The sequence below is a fragment of the Gadus macrocephalus genome, chromosome 13 (genome assembly GCF_031168955.1).
Source record: "Gadus macrocephalus chromosome 13, ASM3116895v1".
NCBI classification, from domain to species: domain Eukaryota; kingdom Metazoa; phylum Chordata; class Actinopteri; order Gadiformes; family Gadidae; genus Gadus; species Gadus macrocephalus.
The window spans coordinates 2,061,217-2,079,263 of NC_082394.1; the positions used below are offsets into that span (position 1 = coordinate 2,061,217).

The 18,047-nt window shown below is 44.9% G+C and overlaps 1 protein-coding gene across 1 annotated transcript in view; it reads left to right on the forward strand.

Annotated features, from left to right (window-relative positions):
- The first annotated feature begins 10,979 nt into the window (after nt 1–10,979).
- Nucleotides 10,980–18,047, forward strand: part of LOC132470917 (metabotropic glutamate receptor 7) — a 42,034-nt gene continuing 34,966 nt past the window's right edge. Inside the window, 2 exon segments of the mRNA XM_060069849.1 lie at nt 10,980–11,325; nt 15,478–15,615. Of these exon segments, the coding sequence (XP_059925832.1) occupies nt 10,980–11,325; nt 15,478–15,615 (484 nt within the window).

Below are 18,047 nucleotides of genomic sequence, written 5' to 3' on the forward strand. Positions count from 1 at the left end.
CTGATGAAATATGAAACAGGACACGTCTGTGTATTGTAATATCTCGTTGGTGTCCGGACCCTGTGTGGATATCAGCGATGGAGGTTTCCGAAAAACAAGCACGGCATTGCCTCTGACACGAGGCGAGCTAGTGAGGACGACGTCATCGTATGAAGGTCTCACAACGCCATTTGCTTTCCCCGACACCAAATCCCACTTCGGGCCGACCAACACAGCACAAATGTCTGGCGTGATGTATTGTGGATCGGTGATAAGGAGCTTTTATTCCTGGGTTTGGGCTTTATGAGAAATATTCCATGACTCGGGGAGAGAGCGAGAGAGCAAGATTGACTGATTGAGACACAGAGATAGAGAACGGTACAAGGAGATATACGATGAAAAGAAAACACGCAGAGAGGGATGCATCAAATGAGTTTTGCAGATGGTCCAAGTTCATCTTTTGATAGAGGTCTGGGAGCTGATAGAGAATAATATAAAAGGTTATGGCTCTGGATAAGCACAGGGGTTTAAGATAGAAAGGAGAGACAGAAAGAGAGAGGGAGGAAAGAGGTATGGAACCCATGGGCGTGAACGACAGCTCTAGAACCTCCTGTGAATGGAGCCCGGGGGATTCCCACTGCGATCCACTAGGCATATACTGGCCAGAGTCGTGTTTGCCGCCTGATCTGCAAATCTTCAGCCCTTCAGTTCAGTCCTAGAAAAATACTTCACCTTGGAGCCAAATTAAGAAGTTTAAAATCATGCTGTTTATAGTCGCATGACTATAAACAACAGGATTTTAAACGTCTGTGTTTAAAATCATGTCTCCCTGCAGACAATGTATGTTGTCTAAGCTAGCATGTGAAGTTGTGTGAAAAATAAAATGTACGGACATAGCGGTCTGGTAATGTGCAAACTTACCTTCCAATACCCATTCCAAAGTTTCATCTTTTTAAAGGTCAAATGAGTCGCTGTACGCCCATTCACCCATTTTTTATGCACACACAGTTGGATGCATCAGCTTAGACAAGAAAGAACTCTGGGTTCTTTGTGCTTCACAGGAAACAAACCATTGAAGGTAAACCTTAGATAGGCACTCCCTGGTTAGTGATGGATGGTCCCAGTGTTGTGGTCCCAAAGTCCCAGTGTTCAAGTTTAGGAGGTACACCGTCAAGTGTATAAGACTTTATCACTGTGGTCTATGACTGAATTGAATAGATCCTCAAATATTAGCTGACTCGAAAGTTAGGGTGTCTTAGCATGTCAAATAAAAATATAGCTTTGTGCTCTCACCCAGCTTACAGTGTTTACCTCAGTCAAAAGAAAGAATAAGGATCAATTTGTTAAGGCAGCTTGCTTCCTACATGGGCTCCTTTGCTTCCTCCCCAGCACCGACATCTTTCTGTAAACCCGAGAGCTTGTGGGCTGAGTGAATCCATGTGTACATGTGCGATAACAGACTGTGGATTTTAATCTGGTTCCAATGGTTAAAACATGGTGTGCATCCGCCAACATGGATTCCCTCCTGCACACATTCACAGAGGAAAATCAGCGAGAACATCTCTGAAACCCGAACCACGCCTTGCACTTCTCTGTTTGGATGTGGCCACAATTGAATCGTTTCATATTCAAGGATGTGCCTGGACAAACAGAAACCGTAATGGGTTCAGAATAACTGTGTCCCTTTGTCAGTTAATATCCGATTTATTACGGGTTTTTTTCATTTGTTTCGCATACATGTTTTACATAATATATTCAGTTAAATGTCAGGCTGAATTTACTTGCGGTCATTACTTTGAGAAGAAGTTTAAAATCACAGCAGGACGAGCCTGCTGTGAACCGCATCAAACATGCCATATTCTTATGAGTAGCACATGTGCTTGTGATAATTGAGAAGCAATTAAGACATCATGGTGAAGCTGTGTATGAAATGGTGGCTCCGGGTTTGGTTTTGTTATGCCATTCTACAGTTGAATAGCGGGTTGGACAGCCTCTCAGACGAGTGCCTCTATCCCAGGAGTCGTGAGCTAATCCAGTCTGAATGCTCCCCTGGCTCCCTGTCACTGTGGATTCACTCGGTAGCGGTGTGAGCTGACATGCTAACCTGACAAAGATGCAACGATGTGAGACGCTAATTCACTGAAACTGATCACGCCAGCCGAAACTTGTAGCGAAGTAACTTTGTTTTATTTTATTTCTACCTTTCTTTCTTTTTTCTGCTTCCCTTCTTTTGTTCCTCTTTGTGACTCTCTTTGTGAACTTGCTAATGTCTACACTATAATAATGTTAGAGAATAATGGGGCAGCTAATGCAATGGCACCCTGCCGAGCTCCATCCCTCTCTGTTGCTGTGTTACTTCAAACGGGCAAAGAGGCGATAGATGCGTAGGCCTGTTTTCCCTGGTTAAATACATTTCACTCCTTTCTCTACCCCCTGCTCACCAGTGAAAAGACTTTAGAATTTGAGCAAGCGTAAAACACAATGACTCCTGATTCCTGTCATTGTATTTCTACTTATGTGGCCATTCTTGTGTAACTCATTGTACACCAAAAAGCCCTTTGCATTTCAAGCGTAGGATTACTGTTATCCCAAAGCCGGGCATTAAATTACTATATTTTCAACCTCCAGGGCTAAATAAAGAGGGCGAGTCATCGACTTCTTAAGTTGCGTGCTGGCACAGGCCTGTCCACACTCTGCCTGGTGCTTAGCCCATTACAGGCTCAGCTGGGCTCCACTATTCGCCCAGATCACTGATGGAGGCTGTTTGTTTGGTGCGGTTTTTTCATTGGGTTTCTTTCAGACTTTTTGCTCATGGAAGAAAGGGCAGGCGAGAGTTATTTCATCAAAGGTTTTGCTTTTAGTCACTTTATGAGGATACATATAAAGAAATGTTCCCTCCCAGCTGTGAGCGATCACCTACATCTGTTCAATTCATTCAACTCCACTGGTACAAAGACAGAGGAATTTCTCTGAAAAGGTATCACGATGTCGGCGTGGGCTGTACCCACGGGGATAACAGCTTCCCTTCCTTCCTAGAATCCTCAGCCGAACACATGTTATTTTGTATATCTCAGAGTGTTCAACAACAAGGGGATAACTTACACTTGACGTCATCATACTCCAACATCAGAAGCGTGTAACCACAGAGCTGTTTCTATAACAACCAATACAATGGTCCTATTTGAATCAACGAACATTAAGAGTCAACTGTAACAACATGAAGAAACTAAAATCACAAATCACAGAAATAAATTCTTTGTCTCATTGATTAGGTAAGATCACTATCAGCCTGATTTGCAGGTCATTGACGTGAAGATTTGGGTCTCAGAGTTTCATATTCCCTTGGAAAGTTGCTGTTTTATTAAAAAGGTTGGATTTTTGTAATATTTTTCCATTTAATATCAGTCCTTGGAGCGATAGACTGCTAAACTGCATTTTCCCATTATCTGGAAACAACAACTGTGAACACTGATGTCTCCCCTAGCCCGCCCCCGTAGATCGACTGTTCCCAAACAGCCACAGGTGGAACACAATGAGATTACCAATATCCACAACCTGATATTAAAAACAGTATCAAAATAGTTCATAAATAAGTGGGCCCATTTTGCTTTCTCAAACAGCCCAAAGCAAACAGTGGTGTTGTTTGTGCTCATGAAAACAAACTCGAAACGGTGGAGGCAGAGAGGCAGACTCTTTGTAAAGCTCAGTCATGATGACTCATCTGCCACTGAACTCAGTGAACTCCCCATTAACCTTCGACCTCCGGGCTGCCACTGACTCCAGAGCTCGGCCGTCCTCCAACCTGTCCCCCTGAGCTAGCAGGACACTGAGTGCACACCTGGACCAAGACCAAAATAATAGCGGCCGATATTCGTTTTTTTAACGGCAACAATGAAATAGGAATGCTAGATGGGTTCCACTTCATGGAAACAGTGGAGAGATACCGGGAAGGGCCGTGCAGAAGGACATCCCAGGCTGGACACATGGGTCACCTGTGTTCATTGTCTACTCTTTGTCTACTCTTTTGTCCATTCCAATCCAAATGAATATCAAAATGTGAATGGATGGATGGGGTGGAATGTAATTCAATGATTAGTTCTTATTTTTGTTGTTCTGACAAACTCAATTAATGACTGGGATGGAGATGAGTAATTTGCTATCAAAGATGTTTCATCTGTGGTACAAACGGTTGGTTTGTTGCCCAATCAGCTCTCAGGGAAATTGTTTCATAGTCACGTTACTAACTTGACTACCAACCAAAACTCTATTTTTAAAAAACATTATGTGAAACAAATAGCTATACCTTAATTTTCCAGGGGGACTCACACAGTAGATCCAGGAAACATGTTTGTTCGTAATTAATGGCGGAGTTGCTCTCTATCTCACTTGTATTACCAACCCACATTTTACAAATTCCCTCATAGGCCATCTCAATGGTCTATGATGCTATATAATACAAGGCATATTTCCTCCTGTTTGTTATGCGTGATCATTCTGAAAGCATTGCATTGTTGTTCTTACCAAGCCACTATGAATAAAAGAGCATCAGGCAGCATTCACTAATGGTGATGAAATGCTTGAAATTCCGGCTTCAGAAACATTGCAATGTCTTTTAATATTAGATAATAGTGTCTCTGTTTAGTCTAGATTTCCAGGCATGTGCTTTTTGCCTACTAAAGGATGTCGCTTTCAGCTCAACAGGATCTTGTTGTTGTTTAGTTAAAGTTCACTTATCCAAGACTCATATTAACATAGACTCTTGTTCTTTAGATCAAATTAGTGGCTAAATAGACCAACATGGGCTGTTTTGAATTGAATCATTTGAGCTTTTTAAAAGCTGTATCTTTCTTCTTTATTTTCTCTTAGAAGCATTAATAGCTATTATGTTGTGTTCTTGTTTGTTGACAACACTAATAAAGTTGCAATAGTTTGGTGTCTTCAAAGACAGTTCCCTTTACTTCCATGATGAGAAGAAATGGGTGTTGTCTTTGACATCTAAACCTTCTGTTCAGATAAGATTTCTTTAAAGTTAAATACAACCCCCCAAGAGGTCCGATACATAGACACAGAAATACAGGATACAATACAAGATAGTGTGGTGGCAAAAGTGTCAGATTCCCAGCTGAAAAGTACCGGGTTCAATCCCCAATGTCCACAACAAACCTATATAGTCCCCCTTGAGCTAGAAGCCCATAATCCCTACCTGCTTCTTCATGGACCCAGAAGTGGCTTTGAATTGCTTCTGCTAAATATCAAAATAAAAGTAGGGCTTCTTTTGCGAGACAAGAAACGTACACTTTGGACCTCTCGTCTAATTGCCAGCCCGCGTTGCTTTTGGTAGCCAGCCATGTAGATATTGGTTTGACTTGAAGGTTGCCGAGGCAGAGAGCGGGAATACAAACAGACCCTAACCCGGGCCTGCTCCCCGGAATCCAAAGCAGAGCTCCAGATGGCTAACTGAAAAGATTGCAGTCCAGTCACATCAAACAGCATCTAAGGTGTTCTACATACACTCACGCACACAGGCAAGCAAGCGACCACACACACACACACACACACAGACGCACACGCAACAAAATATAACAACATATACACAAACACACACATAACAACACATGTACTCACACAGTCACACAAAGACACACACACACACACACACACACACACACACTCTCACACACACACACACACACACACACACACACACACACACACACACACACACACACACACACACACACACACACACACACACACACACACACACACACACACACACACACACACCCACCCAGGTAGTGTTTGTGCTGAGGTCTAGCAGGGGCCGTTGGCTCGAAGGTGACGCCGACTCTGAGAACGTCACCGGGAGCTATTCCTAGAGCCCAGCTCATGCTCAGATCGCTCCACTGACCTCTGGGACCCAGGGACGAGCTGTGCTGCTATGGACACAGGCGCACCCCTCCCTTACCCGAAGGTCCACTCAATACAAATGTGTTGTCCAATCGATTCAGGGCAGCAAGTACAACATATCTCTGATATTTAATATACCTGTCTCCCTTATCTCTCTCTTTTCTCTATCTATTTATCTTTCCATGTCCATCTATCTATCTGTCCCCTCTCTATCTTTCGCTCTCTACCTCTACCCTCTATCTCCATCCATCTCTATCCCTCTCTATATCTCTATCCATCTGTCTCTCTCTCTCTATCTTGCAAGTGGTCTCCATTCTATACCCATCTATCTCTGTATCACGTTATAAATCTGTCTATGGGTCTCTCTATCTCTCCCTTCTATCTCCATACATCTCTATCCTTCTGTCAGCTGTCTCTATCTCTCCATCTATCTATCTCCATCAATCTATCAATCTCTGTCTCTATATATCTATATATCTCTCTCCATCTTTCTCTCCTTCTCCATCTCTCCCTCTGTCTCTTTCTATCTATCTATCTATCTATCTATCTATCTATCTATCTATCTATCTATCTATCTATCTATCTATCTATCTATCTATCTATCTATCTATCTATCTATCTATCTATCTATCTATCTATCTATCTATCTATCTATCTATCTATCTATCTATCTATCTATCTATCTATCTATCTATCTCTCTCTCTCTCTCTCTCTCTCTCTCTCTCTCTCTCTCTCTCTCTCTCTCTCTCTCTCTCTCTCTCTCTCTCTCTCTCTCTCTCTCTCTCTCTCTCTCTGTCCATCTATCTATCTAGCTAGCTAGCTAGCTAGCTATCTATCGAGCTGTAAATGTCTCTGTTTGTCTGTCTGTCTGTCTATCTAGCTATCTATCTATCCATCTGTGTTTCAATCCATCTATTTATCTATCCAGAGGCATGCTAATTATCCTCGCCGGCTGAACTGTTTTGACAGCCCTAACTTTAATGTGTAAATTGATGTTGTTTATCCTGACAAAATGTCCGGAATAATTAGCATAATCACAATATCCATGAACGTGCTGGAAGGCTTTCCGAGCAGAACCAACAGAGCATATCTCTCTCTCCCCCTCACTCAGAACCATCACACCATCGAACCCCACATTTTAGTCACTCCTCAAAATGTTTCACAAACTTCCGTCGTTGAGCGCCTCGCTAACAAGCGCCCAGTCATGGTAGTTTGTTTTCCCCTAATATTAAAAATAACAAAACAAAGTTGACGCTGATCAATTAGTGCATCTGAATGACAGAGTGCCGCGCTCCCGCGTCGTGTCTCGGTTCTTAATGACGGGATATAAATCATCTTGGCCCAGGTGGATCCATCTGTTGTAAAACGCTCACAGTCAGTACGCATATCAGCATTCACAGACTGTAGATGCACACGATAGCTCCGTTTCAGTGGGGAGCCCAGTCATGGACTGGCTAGTCTAGTGGAGAGGGTAGATCCTAGGAGAATGGTTTGAGCCCAGGGACACTCTCACAGCCTTAAGTCCACTGCAGTGAGCTGCTATGTCTCAGCTGATTGCTCAAAGGCACGTCGCATCATTCTAGCACCCTCTCGCAACATCCGAAGATTGCTCTTCCTCCAGGACAGCTATGAACACATTCGGTGGTACACAAATGATTATATATAGTCATGCATTCATTTCATGAGATTTATTTGATGGGGGTGAATTGATATGGTTGATTTATAAGATTTGTTTTATTATTCATGAATAACCTTTATATTTAGCCCGGAAGACAAATCTTTACCTTTGCCTCTGTTCTATATTCAAATTCAGACCATCAAGAAATTGCACAACTTATGGCCTCTCATATAAAATGCCTAATATATGTATTATTTCCTGTGTGTGTATGGTTGTGTATATGCGTGTGTGTGTGTGTGTGTGTGTGTGTGTGTGTGTGTGTGTGTGTGTGTGTGTGTGTGTGTGTGTGTGTGTGTGTGTGTGTGTGTGTGTGTGTGTGTGTGTGTGTGTGTGTGTGTGTGTGTGTGTGTGTGTGTGTGTGTGTTTGTGTGTCTGCAGATGAGTGACTCCCGATGTGTTGAATAAAGGTCTTCATTTCATTCATCATGAATGTATTTGTGTCTATTCTAATGGCAAGTTCCTCCTATTTATTACGTTCAAACGTCAGTTTGATCGGTTATAACCAGCACCTTATCCTCTGTCAAGTTACTTTTAGAAGTAAGTTTGATCCGTTTTGTCTTTAATGTTTGTGTTGTTGTTCATATTTCACAATCTCACACACAAGCTCACATTTCCCCTCTCTTCTCTCTCTCTCTCTCTCCTGCTAACACCTTAAATGATCTGTCATGGAAATGGATATTTAACTCTGATAATGTATCACCTCATCGACACCAGACACAGAGCAGAAAGAAGCCCATTACAGCAAGAGGTCTGGGAGCAGACCTCAGCAGACTGGGCTGGAGGCTGGAAGTCATGTGAGGAGAGAGATGGCCCAAGATGGCTGCTGCACTCACAACTTTATAGTTGTGAGTGCAGCAGAGAGGGGTGAGAGATCAACAGAGAGAGCTAGAGTGAGAGATAAAATAGAGAGAGAGCAATAGAAAGAGAGAGAGAGAGAGAGAGAGAGATAAAAGGAGCAATAAAGAGAGAGAAAGCAAGCAATAGAAAGGGAATGGGGGCGACAGAAGGACAGGGAGAGATAGGAAGGTAGAGATAGGAAGGGTGATATTGAAAGAGAGGGGGAGGGGGAGGTAGAGGGAGAGATGAAAAGAGAGGGAGGTAGAGGGATAGATAGACAGACAGGACGAGATGGAAAGAGAGAGAGAGAAGTCGATTAATTGCATCATGTGTGTAGGCGTCGCTGAGGTCGAAGGTCAAATCGGACAAGATTTAGCCATGGCGGTGGAATCGATAATCCATCTGTGAGAGGAGCAGTAGGAGCATAACGACCGTGTACCGTCTGTGGCGCGGCATCTGCAGTATGTTGTGTACGATCATTCTGACATTCCCCTGTCTGTTCAATAGTGTTGATCGACTGTTGAGTAGCCTACCGTGCGGTGGATTGCGCTCTGACGGAGTTCTCCGTGGAGCGGCACAGCGGAAGAGAGAGGACCTTTTGGGGAGTTAGGAGGACACTGTTTGAAGTAGCATATTAGTATTCGTAACCCGCGGTAATATGTGCCCCTGGTTATTTTCATCTTCTCCTTTCTCTGCCTCTAATTATTCCGCTGCCTTCCCCGTCTACACCTTCCTCGCCTCAGTCTGTTTGTTGTGTGGCTAAGGAGTTGTGCGAGAGGTGATCTTTGTAGACACATTCGCTGTTGCGTTATAATGAGTGAAAATGTGTTTCTATTTACGAGGTTCTGAAGATAAACAAAAATAAAAAGTTTTTGATATTGTTTGATGTGTTTGAATCACGTGTTTATTCGTCACGTGCATGTGCTTAGTGTAATAGATACGTAGTTAATACGTAGAAAAATGTGGAACTAGTTAAAAAGCTGACTATGCTTTATAATACAACAGACAGTAGGCAATATAATTATCTAAAAATGACAGCATTTGATCTTAAGTCATGCCATTTTCTAAATGTTACCGAAACACCAATCATTTACCTTGATCTATTGAGCCTCTTTCGATACAACTAACAGTCAAACTAGTGCAAAACAAACAGAAGCGTCTCACTTAGAAGCCGGCTAAGCATAATCACAGAGCTAAAACGACTTGAACCAAGCTGTATCTCAGTCCTCCTCGTGACGACGACTCGCACAGAGCACCCCGGCCACAAGCCCGGCCACACCATACACACACAGCCCCCCATCTGACCCGGAAAACCAGACACGGGCTGCTGGTGATTCACAGGGACAAGGGGCCACTTCACCGCTGCCCCTGTGTCCCTCAATGTCCTCAACAAGCACTGACCCGGATAATCCACGCGCCCCCCCCCCTCCCCGCCCCGCCTGATCCCGGCGCCACCTCTGTGTTCTGCTGCGTGGTCAACATGCCGCCACCGTGACCCCCCCGTCCGTTGCTTGAGACACTGAGGTTCTCGCTCGAAAACCGGGGGCTTTTGCTTTGGTTCGAGTCGGGAGAAAATAACTCAGAGTTGGTGCTTTATATGGCTGGATTTGTCGTTGGTTTTTATCTTTTTTATTTCATTTATGTTTCCTTGCGTTCACTTTTTTTTCTTTTGATTAAGCCTGGTCGGAAGAAAAAGTGTTTCACTACTGGCTAGCTATGTGTGTGTTGAATAAAATTGAACATGATATTTGTTGACATTGCTTTTTAATATAGTCATATTTATTTGAGTCGTCAGTATTTTGTTATTCTTTTCATCTAAAGTAAAGTAGTCTCGCGGCCTTTCATCACCTCATCAGAATCCTATTTTCTATAGAAGGACATTGATATTTTCAGCCTTGTTCATAATTGCAGTAATTTGCCATCACAGTCACGGCACATTAGCTGGGATGGATGAAACAGCAACAAACATCAGCAGACTCCATGGCATTAACCTTCAACAGACTAACAGGGCCAGTGTGACGTGAATCACCTCAAACCTTTATGTCTGCATGTTAGTTCCATCCCCGGCTCCTCCTTGCTAAGTGGTGAGGCGTCCCTGAGCATAACGCCCGATCTCACCTGCTCCCGATGAGCTGGCTGTCCGCTTGCATCGCTGAGGACGACGTCGCTGTATGAATGTGGGTGACTCATTTGAGAGAGCTCAGAGTTGCCCACCACCGTACCTCTGACCCAATGTGTGTTTCCCCTCCCCTGTTACCATCGAGTGGGCATTGCTCATGGAGGTCTGTCCTCGCGACTCAGGACGCACTCTGCCCCAACAAACACCAACACCAGACGATAAAAGGTTTCCCAAAGCCGATTCAACCTATTCACAAACAGAAAACCTAATCTGAATATGACCACCCACTGGCATGGCACACCGGGCCTGTGTTGTGTGTCTAATGACGTGCCCTGAGCGTGTAGCCAACCAAGACCAAGGTGTTTCACGGGCAGCGGCGTGGAGCTATATCCGAGCAGACAGGCTCTGTCTCTGCTGCCGCCTTGGTGCCTTCCGCCCCGGGAACCCTGCCACAGATGGAACCGACGGAACCGACGGAACCGAGACCTTCATTTCAGACTTGGCTCGTGGAGCCCGACGGAGCTGAACTGCCCGAAGCCGTCCAGAAGCACGCTGCTCCAGTTCTGATCCGGGTCCAGAACCAGGACCACGGCCGACCCCCTGAATCGGGAGTGAAAGGACCCCTGATCCTTCACACACCCTCTCCCGTCTGGGGCTCCTCTCCCTCGGACCGCTGGCGGAGGGAGTGGGCGAGACGAGTGGATCTGGGTCAGGGGGAACGCGGGACCACGCTGAACCGGGGCAGGGTATTAATAGGGGGCCTGCTCCACCAGAACATGTGGCGGCGAGGGGGCCGCGGAGGTGGGCGTTGTTGTTATTATGGTCTGTTGACGTTCCCACGCCGACGCGAGCCAGCGCTGCACAGAGCTGGGAGTGGATGCGACGCGCGGCTAGAACAGCAGATGTGACAGCAGGAGTGTGTGTGTGTGTGTGTGTGTGTGTGTGTGTGTGTGTGTGTGTGTGTGTGTGTGTGTGTGTGTGTGTGTGTGTGTGTGTGTGTGTGTGTGTGTGTGTGTGTGTGTGTGTGTGTGTGTGTGTGTGTGTGTGTGTGTGTGTGTGTTGTTTTACGATGTTTGATTTTAATCTGAAAGTTAATTGGGTGCAGGTCTGTATGATGTATGATGAAAGGGTTGGGTGGTTGGTGAAGGCATGAATTCTCTCACTTTGCTTTTGAACACCAGACAGCTAGACTCTATAGATGCTTCCGCTTACTATGTACAGTAAACTATACATACATATATATATATATATATATATATATATATATACACACTAACTAGCTATATGCTTTCGATGTTTATACCACACACACTAACACAGACAGACACACACAAACACACACACACACACACATACACACACATACACACACACAGGAACACATACACAAACACACACACATACATACACACGGACACATATGCGGTTTGAGGAACTATGCCTCAAACCGCACATTAATCAATCCTGTATTATCTTACTTTTTATTCAGTTTACTATTCAAACCGCACAACCTCATTACTTGTTTTATAATACTCTCCTCTGTACTCTCTTTTTTGTAAATTTTGTTTGTTTTTTTAATAAGCAGACGGTTTTTACTGACTTCCTCACTCACTGACGCATCTGCCCTTTGGAGAAAATCGCACCATTGGGCGGTATAAAACATGAAGCGGATCTCTTACCTCCCCAAAGCCTTTGTTGTATGAATACCGACCCCGTGCTCTCGTGTCTCACCTGTCTTTGAAGAAGAGGTGATTTAAACCTGACCGGGACCAGCCTCTATACACCTGGGATGATTTATATTACAAAGGGACGCACAATATTGCAAAGGGACTGACAATGTTACAAAGGGAAGCACTACGGAAAATATTAGAAAGAGAAGCACAACACAAATTCTTACAAAGGGAAGCACAACGCACAATATTACAAAGAGAAGCACAACACACAATATTACAAAGAGGAGCACAACACACAATATTACAAAGAGGAGCACAATGTACAATATTACAAAGAGAAGCACAACACACAATATTACAAAGAGGAGCACAATGTACAATATTACAAAGATAAGCACAACACACAGTATTACAAAGAGAAGCACAACGCATATCACAAAGAGAAGCACAACACACAATATTACAAAGAGGAGCACAATGTACAATATTACAAAGAGAAGCACAACACACAGTATTACAAAGAGAAGCACAGCACACAATATTACAAAGAGTACCACAACACACAATATGACAAAGAGAAGCACAACACACAATATTACAAATAGTACCACAACACACAATAAGACAAAGAGAAGCACAACACACAATATTACAATGGGATGCACAACACATAATATTAAAAAGAGAAGCACAACACAGAAAATTACAAAGAGAAGCAAAACACACAATATTGCAAAGAGATGCATTACACACATTATTACAAAGATTGATTGATTAGTTCATAATGAGTTTATTGCACTGGTTAGTTACTAATTGTCACACCTAATTGATTGTGTCACACATTAACGTTCATATACACAATGATGTCCCCTGAGACTTTGAACTCACTTACATTTACATTAAGGGCATTTCTTCATAAATAAGTCGCTTTTATCCAAAGCGATTTACATAAGTAAATATGTCAGAAGAGGGGGAAACAATGTATCGCTGTTTGTACAGTAAGGATGTTCATAGAAACATTTAAACTAGTGCAAAGAACTAACAATCACTAGGTTAACCCATTCCCCGTATACAACAAAGACAGCTAGGATAAGATGCTACACAACCAAGAACTATAACTAAATACGACGTACAATAAGTGAGTATTTTAAGTGCCAGGAAGAACCAAACTCATACATCTACTGCTGTGGAATGGGCTATGGAACTCTCCAGCCAATCAGAGGGCAGGGCTGAATGAGGGCAGAAGAGCCTAATTCAGACCGTGCTGGCGCAGCTCTGTGAGGGGCCGTCACCCAGTTTCCCAGTAGAGACGTCTCTCTCTGACGGCGGCTCTCTGAGGGGATCCTGACAGACTGTCATCGATTATTTCATGTCTCTTTAATGTCTGACTTCAATCGACCTTTAATAACACGCACATATGAAGGCACGTACACACGGTGACGCACCCGCGAACATGCACACACACACACACGCACACACACACACGCACACACACGCACACACACACACACACACACACACACACACACACACACACACACACACACACACACACACACACACACACATACTCTCCCTCACATATAAACACATACGCATACGCATACACATACACACACACACACAAACACACACATTTACACACACATTTTCACATATACTCACACAGACACACATTCCAACACATTCTAACTTATTCAGTAACACTCACACATATTCACACTCACAAACAAATTCATTCTCCCTAACGTACACATACACACACACACACACACACACACACACACCACCTCCAAACACACTACACACATTCAGACACACACAAACACACACATACATTTAAACTCTCACTCACGCACACACTTAACACATTCAAATCGACACACACACACACACGCACGCACGCACGCACGCACGCACACACACACACACACACACACACACACACACACACACACACACACACACACGGTCACACACGGTCACACACACAGAGAAACACACACACGTTCTCAAATCCCTTTGGTGCTCCTCTCAAGCGAGATGAGTGCTGCGTCAACGCCCGGCCGGCATCTCGAACTCATAGAGGTCGAGATCCTAATTTAAAGCTGTCAGGAATTATTAAAATTCATCAAGACATGTGGCATAATCAGCGAGCGTCAAGGACACGTCTCACCACTGGGGGTGACAGCGAGAGACGGCGTCCATCACCCAAGAGATCGTACTCGAGGGGCGACGGGAGGAAATTATGAACGGAGCTTCTGCGAGGAGTGAGCTCTCTAATAGACAGTTCGTTTGGGCTCCGCAGTCGCAGTGGAAGGCTGTGAAGGACGGGGGGATAGGCTCTCAGAAACGGGACAAGCGGCTTATGAAAGAGAACGGGGGCTCAGTGTCGAGAGACGACGTGCGGCGACCTTAAGAGTGGATGACCGCCGGCCGGCGAATGTTGGTGATGGCGGTACGGGCCGCGAGCTAGAGTCATGTGACGATAGAGATCACTCGATGCGTGTTGAGCCACCTTTCAATGTGACAGCAACATACGTGATGTCGAAACTAACGTTTGTGTGTGTCCGTGCGTGTGTGTGTGTGTGTGTGTGTGTTTGCACGCTCGCGCGCTTGTGTGTTTGTGCGGTTGCGTGTGTGTGCGTGTGTCCATGCGTGCGGGTATGTGTGTGTGTGTGTGTGTGTCTGTGCGTGTAAGTGAGTCTCTCCGTGTGCGTGTGTGCACGTGTGTGTGCTAACGATACACCTGTTATGTAGATGTTGGTGATGGTTGTACGGAAAGTGCACCCCATCACGTGTTGATGGGGTGCACCATTTCGAAGCTACAGTGAACCCAAGGTCAAATCCACGTCACCGATAATACATGAATAATAAATGCATCAACATGTCATTCATTGCTGCGTGTGCATGTTTTTACGATCGGGTTAATTCATTGTGTTTGATGTTTGTATTCTCGTTGTCATATCATTCATGTCCATGATTTCACGGGCATTCAACATCAATAAAAACCTTTGGCCCACAGCTGGGCTGTGTGTGTGTGTGCATCACAGATATACACTGACGTGAGGCTGCGTTGGGTTAGGGTTAGGGTAGGGCTATATCCCGGTAGGTCTATCAAAACGATCTCTCCTTTTCCCTTGGCAATGCATCGTATCACAGGAGAAAACATCTCCTCTAAGTCCATCTTTCAAGGGCGATCTAATTGGTCTGTTGGTGTCCAAGTTGCTGACCAGAACGTGTGTGTTTGTGTGTGTGTGTGCGTGTGTGTGCTCCTTAGGGTTCGATGCGTACTTCATGTCCCGCACTCTGGAAAACAACCGGAGGAACGTTTGGTTCGCCGAGTACTGGGAGGAGAACTTCAACTGCAAGCTCATGAGCTCCTCCAAGAGGGACGAGAGCAGCCGCAAGTGTACCGGTAAGCCCTGTGTGTGTGTGTGTGTGTGTGTGTGTGTGTGTGTGTGTGTGTGTGTGTGTGTGTGTGTGTGTGTGTGTGTGTGTGTGTGTGTGTGTGTGTGTGTGTGTGTGTCTGTGTGTGTGTGTGTGTGTGTGTGTGTGTGTGTGTGTGTGTGTGTGTGTGTGTCTGTGTGTCTGTGTGTCTTGTGTGTCTGTGTGTCTGTGTGTCTGTGTGTCTGTGTGTCTGTGTGTCTGTGTGTCTGTGTGTCTGTGTGTCTGTGCGTCTGTGCGTCTGTGCGTCTGTGCGTCTGTGCGTCTGTGTGTCTGTGCGTCTGTGCGTCTGTTTGCATATGCGTGCAGGCGCCTGTTTGTCTGTGCGTTTGTGTGCATGTGCATTTGTGCGTGTGTGTAAGCCCGTGCACGTTTGTGTGTGTGTGTGTGTGTCTGTGTGTGCGTTTGTGTGCGTAGAATAAAGTGATGGATTCTTCATGGCACTTTTTGAAACCTTGGTTCTCTTTGACGTTCACTCTGGGAGGGAATGGTGGTTTTGGGGAGCTGTTTATGATGGGGGGGGGGGGGGGGGGGGGATACGTGTGTCGACATGTTGGGGGGTGCTTGCATGTGTGTATTTCTGGGTGTGAATGCTTGTGCAAACACACACACACACGCACACTACGCACGCACGCACGCACGCACGCACACACACACACACACACACACACACACACACACACACACACACACACACACACACACACACACACACACACACACACACACACAAATCTTCAATGAAATGGATCCACATCACTGCACCTGAAATGTCAGACAGTTGACCGGTCACAGCCACGAGTGCATCGGAAGTGATGAAGATCGCCGCGCGGCGGTGCCCATCAGACGGACTGCAGGGTCGGGTTTCCCTGGCGAGCGAGTGCGCGGTTGCTAGGCGACGTGTACTGACGGCAGGCCCGTTGCACACCACACGGCTCTTCGTTTGCGTTCACATAAACATAAATCTCCTCATCTGCCATTTTTTTTCCGTTCAAAGCGTTTGCTCCTGCAGTTCTTCAGTGCTGGCCAAAGAGTGAATGTGAGGAGATATGTCTGCAATGATCAATAGAAACCCACAGATCTCTGCCGTCTGAAAACAGCAATGCACAGAGAGCGGTTAGTCTGAACCGACCTCCTCTCTGAACACTTTCTATCTCAGTATGCTTTCCCCTCCATTTCATATCTTTCCTAGTATTTAAATCTCTTCTTCCCCACGTCCCCAATCCATCTTTTTAATTCCCCCAATAAATGTCCCAAGGTAACGATCTGTAAAGGTATTCACATTTTTACCAACATTTACATAATGGCCTCGAAATTACCCTGGGCTGAGTCATTTATGTCCTCCATCTCCATCTCCTCGTAACCGTAGTATCATATTTTATTCCTTCCTCCTTCCTTCGCCCACTCCCCTCCCAACCCGGAGAGACGGCATGCAGGGGCGCAGATGGATTTTTGAACTGGGGGGGACCAAGCTGTCAGCAAATTATTTCAACTCAATAAGTTATTTTTGTGTAATTTGGGCTTTAACTAGCGCTCAAGTAGTTACTTTCGTAATAGCCTATGGGCCAATGGTTTGCACTGAAAAGGGTCAGGTTGATTTGGCTTTGTATATGTCATTATCATGTCAACTTCCTTTCCATCTGTGTCGCCTCCTGTCCCTCCTTGTTCTGTCCCTGCTTCTTCTGTCTGCATTCCTTCTTTCCCTCCTTCCTCATGCAGTCTTTTTCTACTGTGGCTGTCCCCTTCTACTGTCTGTATTCTTCTTTCCCTCCTTGTTCTGTCCCTGCTTCTTCTGTCTGTATTCCTTCTTTCTCTCCTTCCTCATGCTGTCTTTTTCTACTGTTGCTGTCCCCTTCTTCTGTCTGTATTCCTCCTTTTCCCTCCTTGTTTCTGTCCCTGCTTCTTCTGTCTGTATTCCTTCTTTCTCTCCTTCCTCATGCAGTCTCTTTCTTGACTGACAAGGGCCTGCCTCACTGTCATCAGGAATTGCCTGCAGGCCAGGAGGATAATGTTGACATTTTAAATCTTATAATTTCACTTAACAGTTGCTTATTAGTGTGCCTGGAAAAGCACACTACTACTATCCACCATAGTTATTATAATATTGTATTCTTCTCTACGTTATTCGGTCGACTACTCCTCCCAGTTTTGGTCGCACACACACAAAAAGGTACCAAAACGGCGGCTCGGTCGGGAGATTAGTGCTATGACTTTTCTAAGCCAAACAGTTTGCAGATAAATCTCCAAAAATCAGGCCATAAAAAATGTATGGGTGTGTATTGGTAGAATGTTCACAGCTAGAGTGTGTGACATTATCACTAGAGTGTAGGTAGGTAGCTAGCTAAAGAGAATGACAAGGTATGGGCCAGAGCCAGGCACACTCAAAATGTCTTATATAAGATT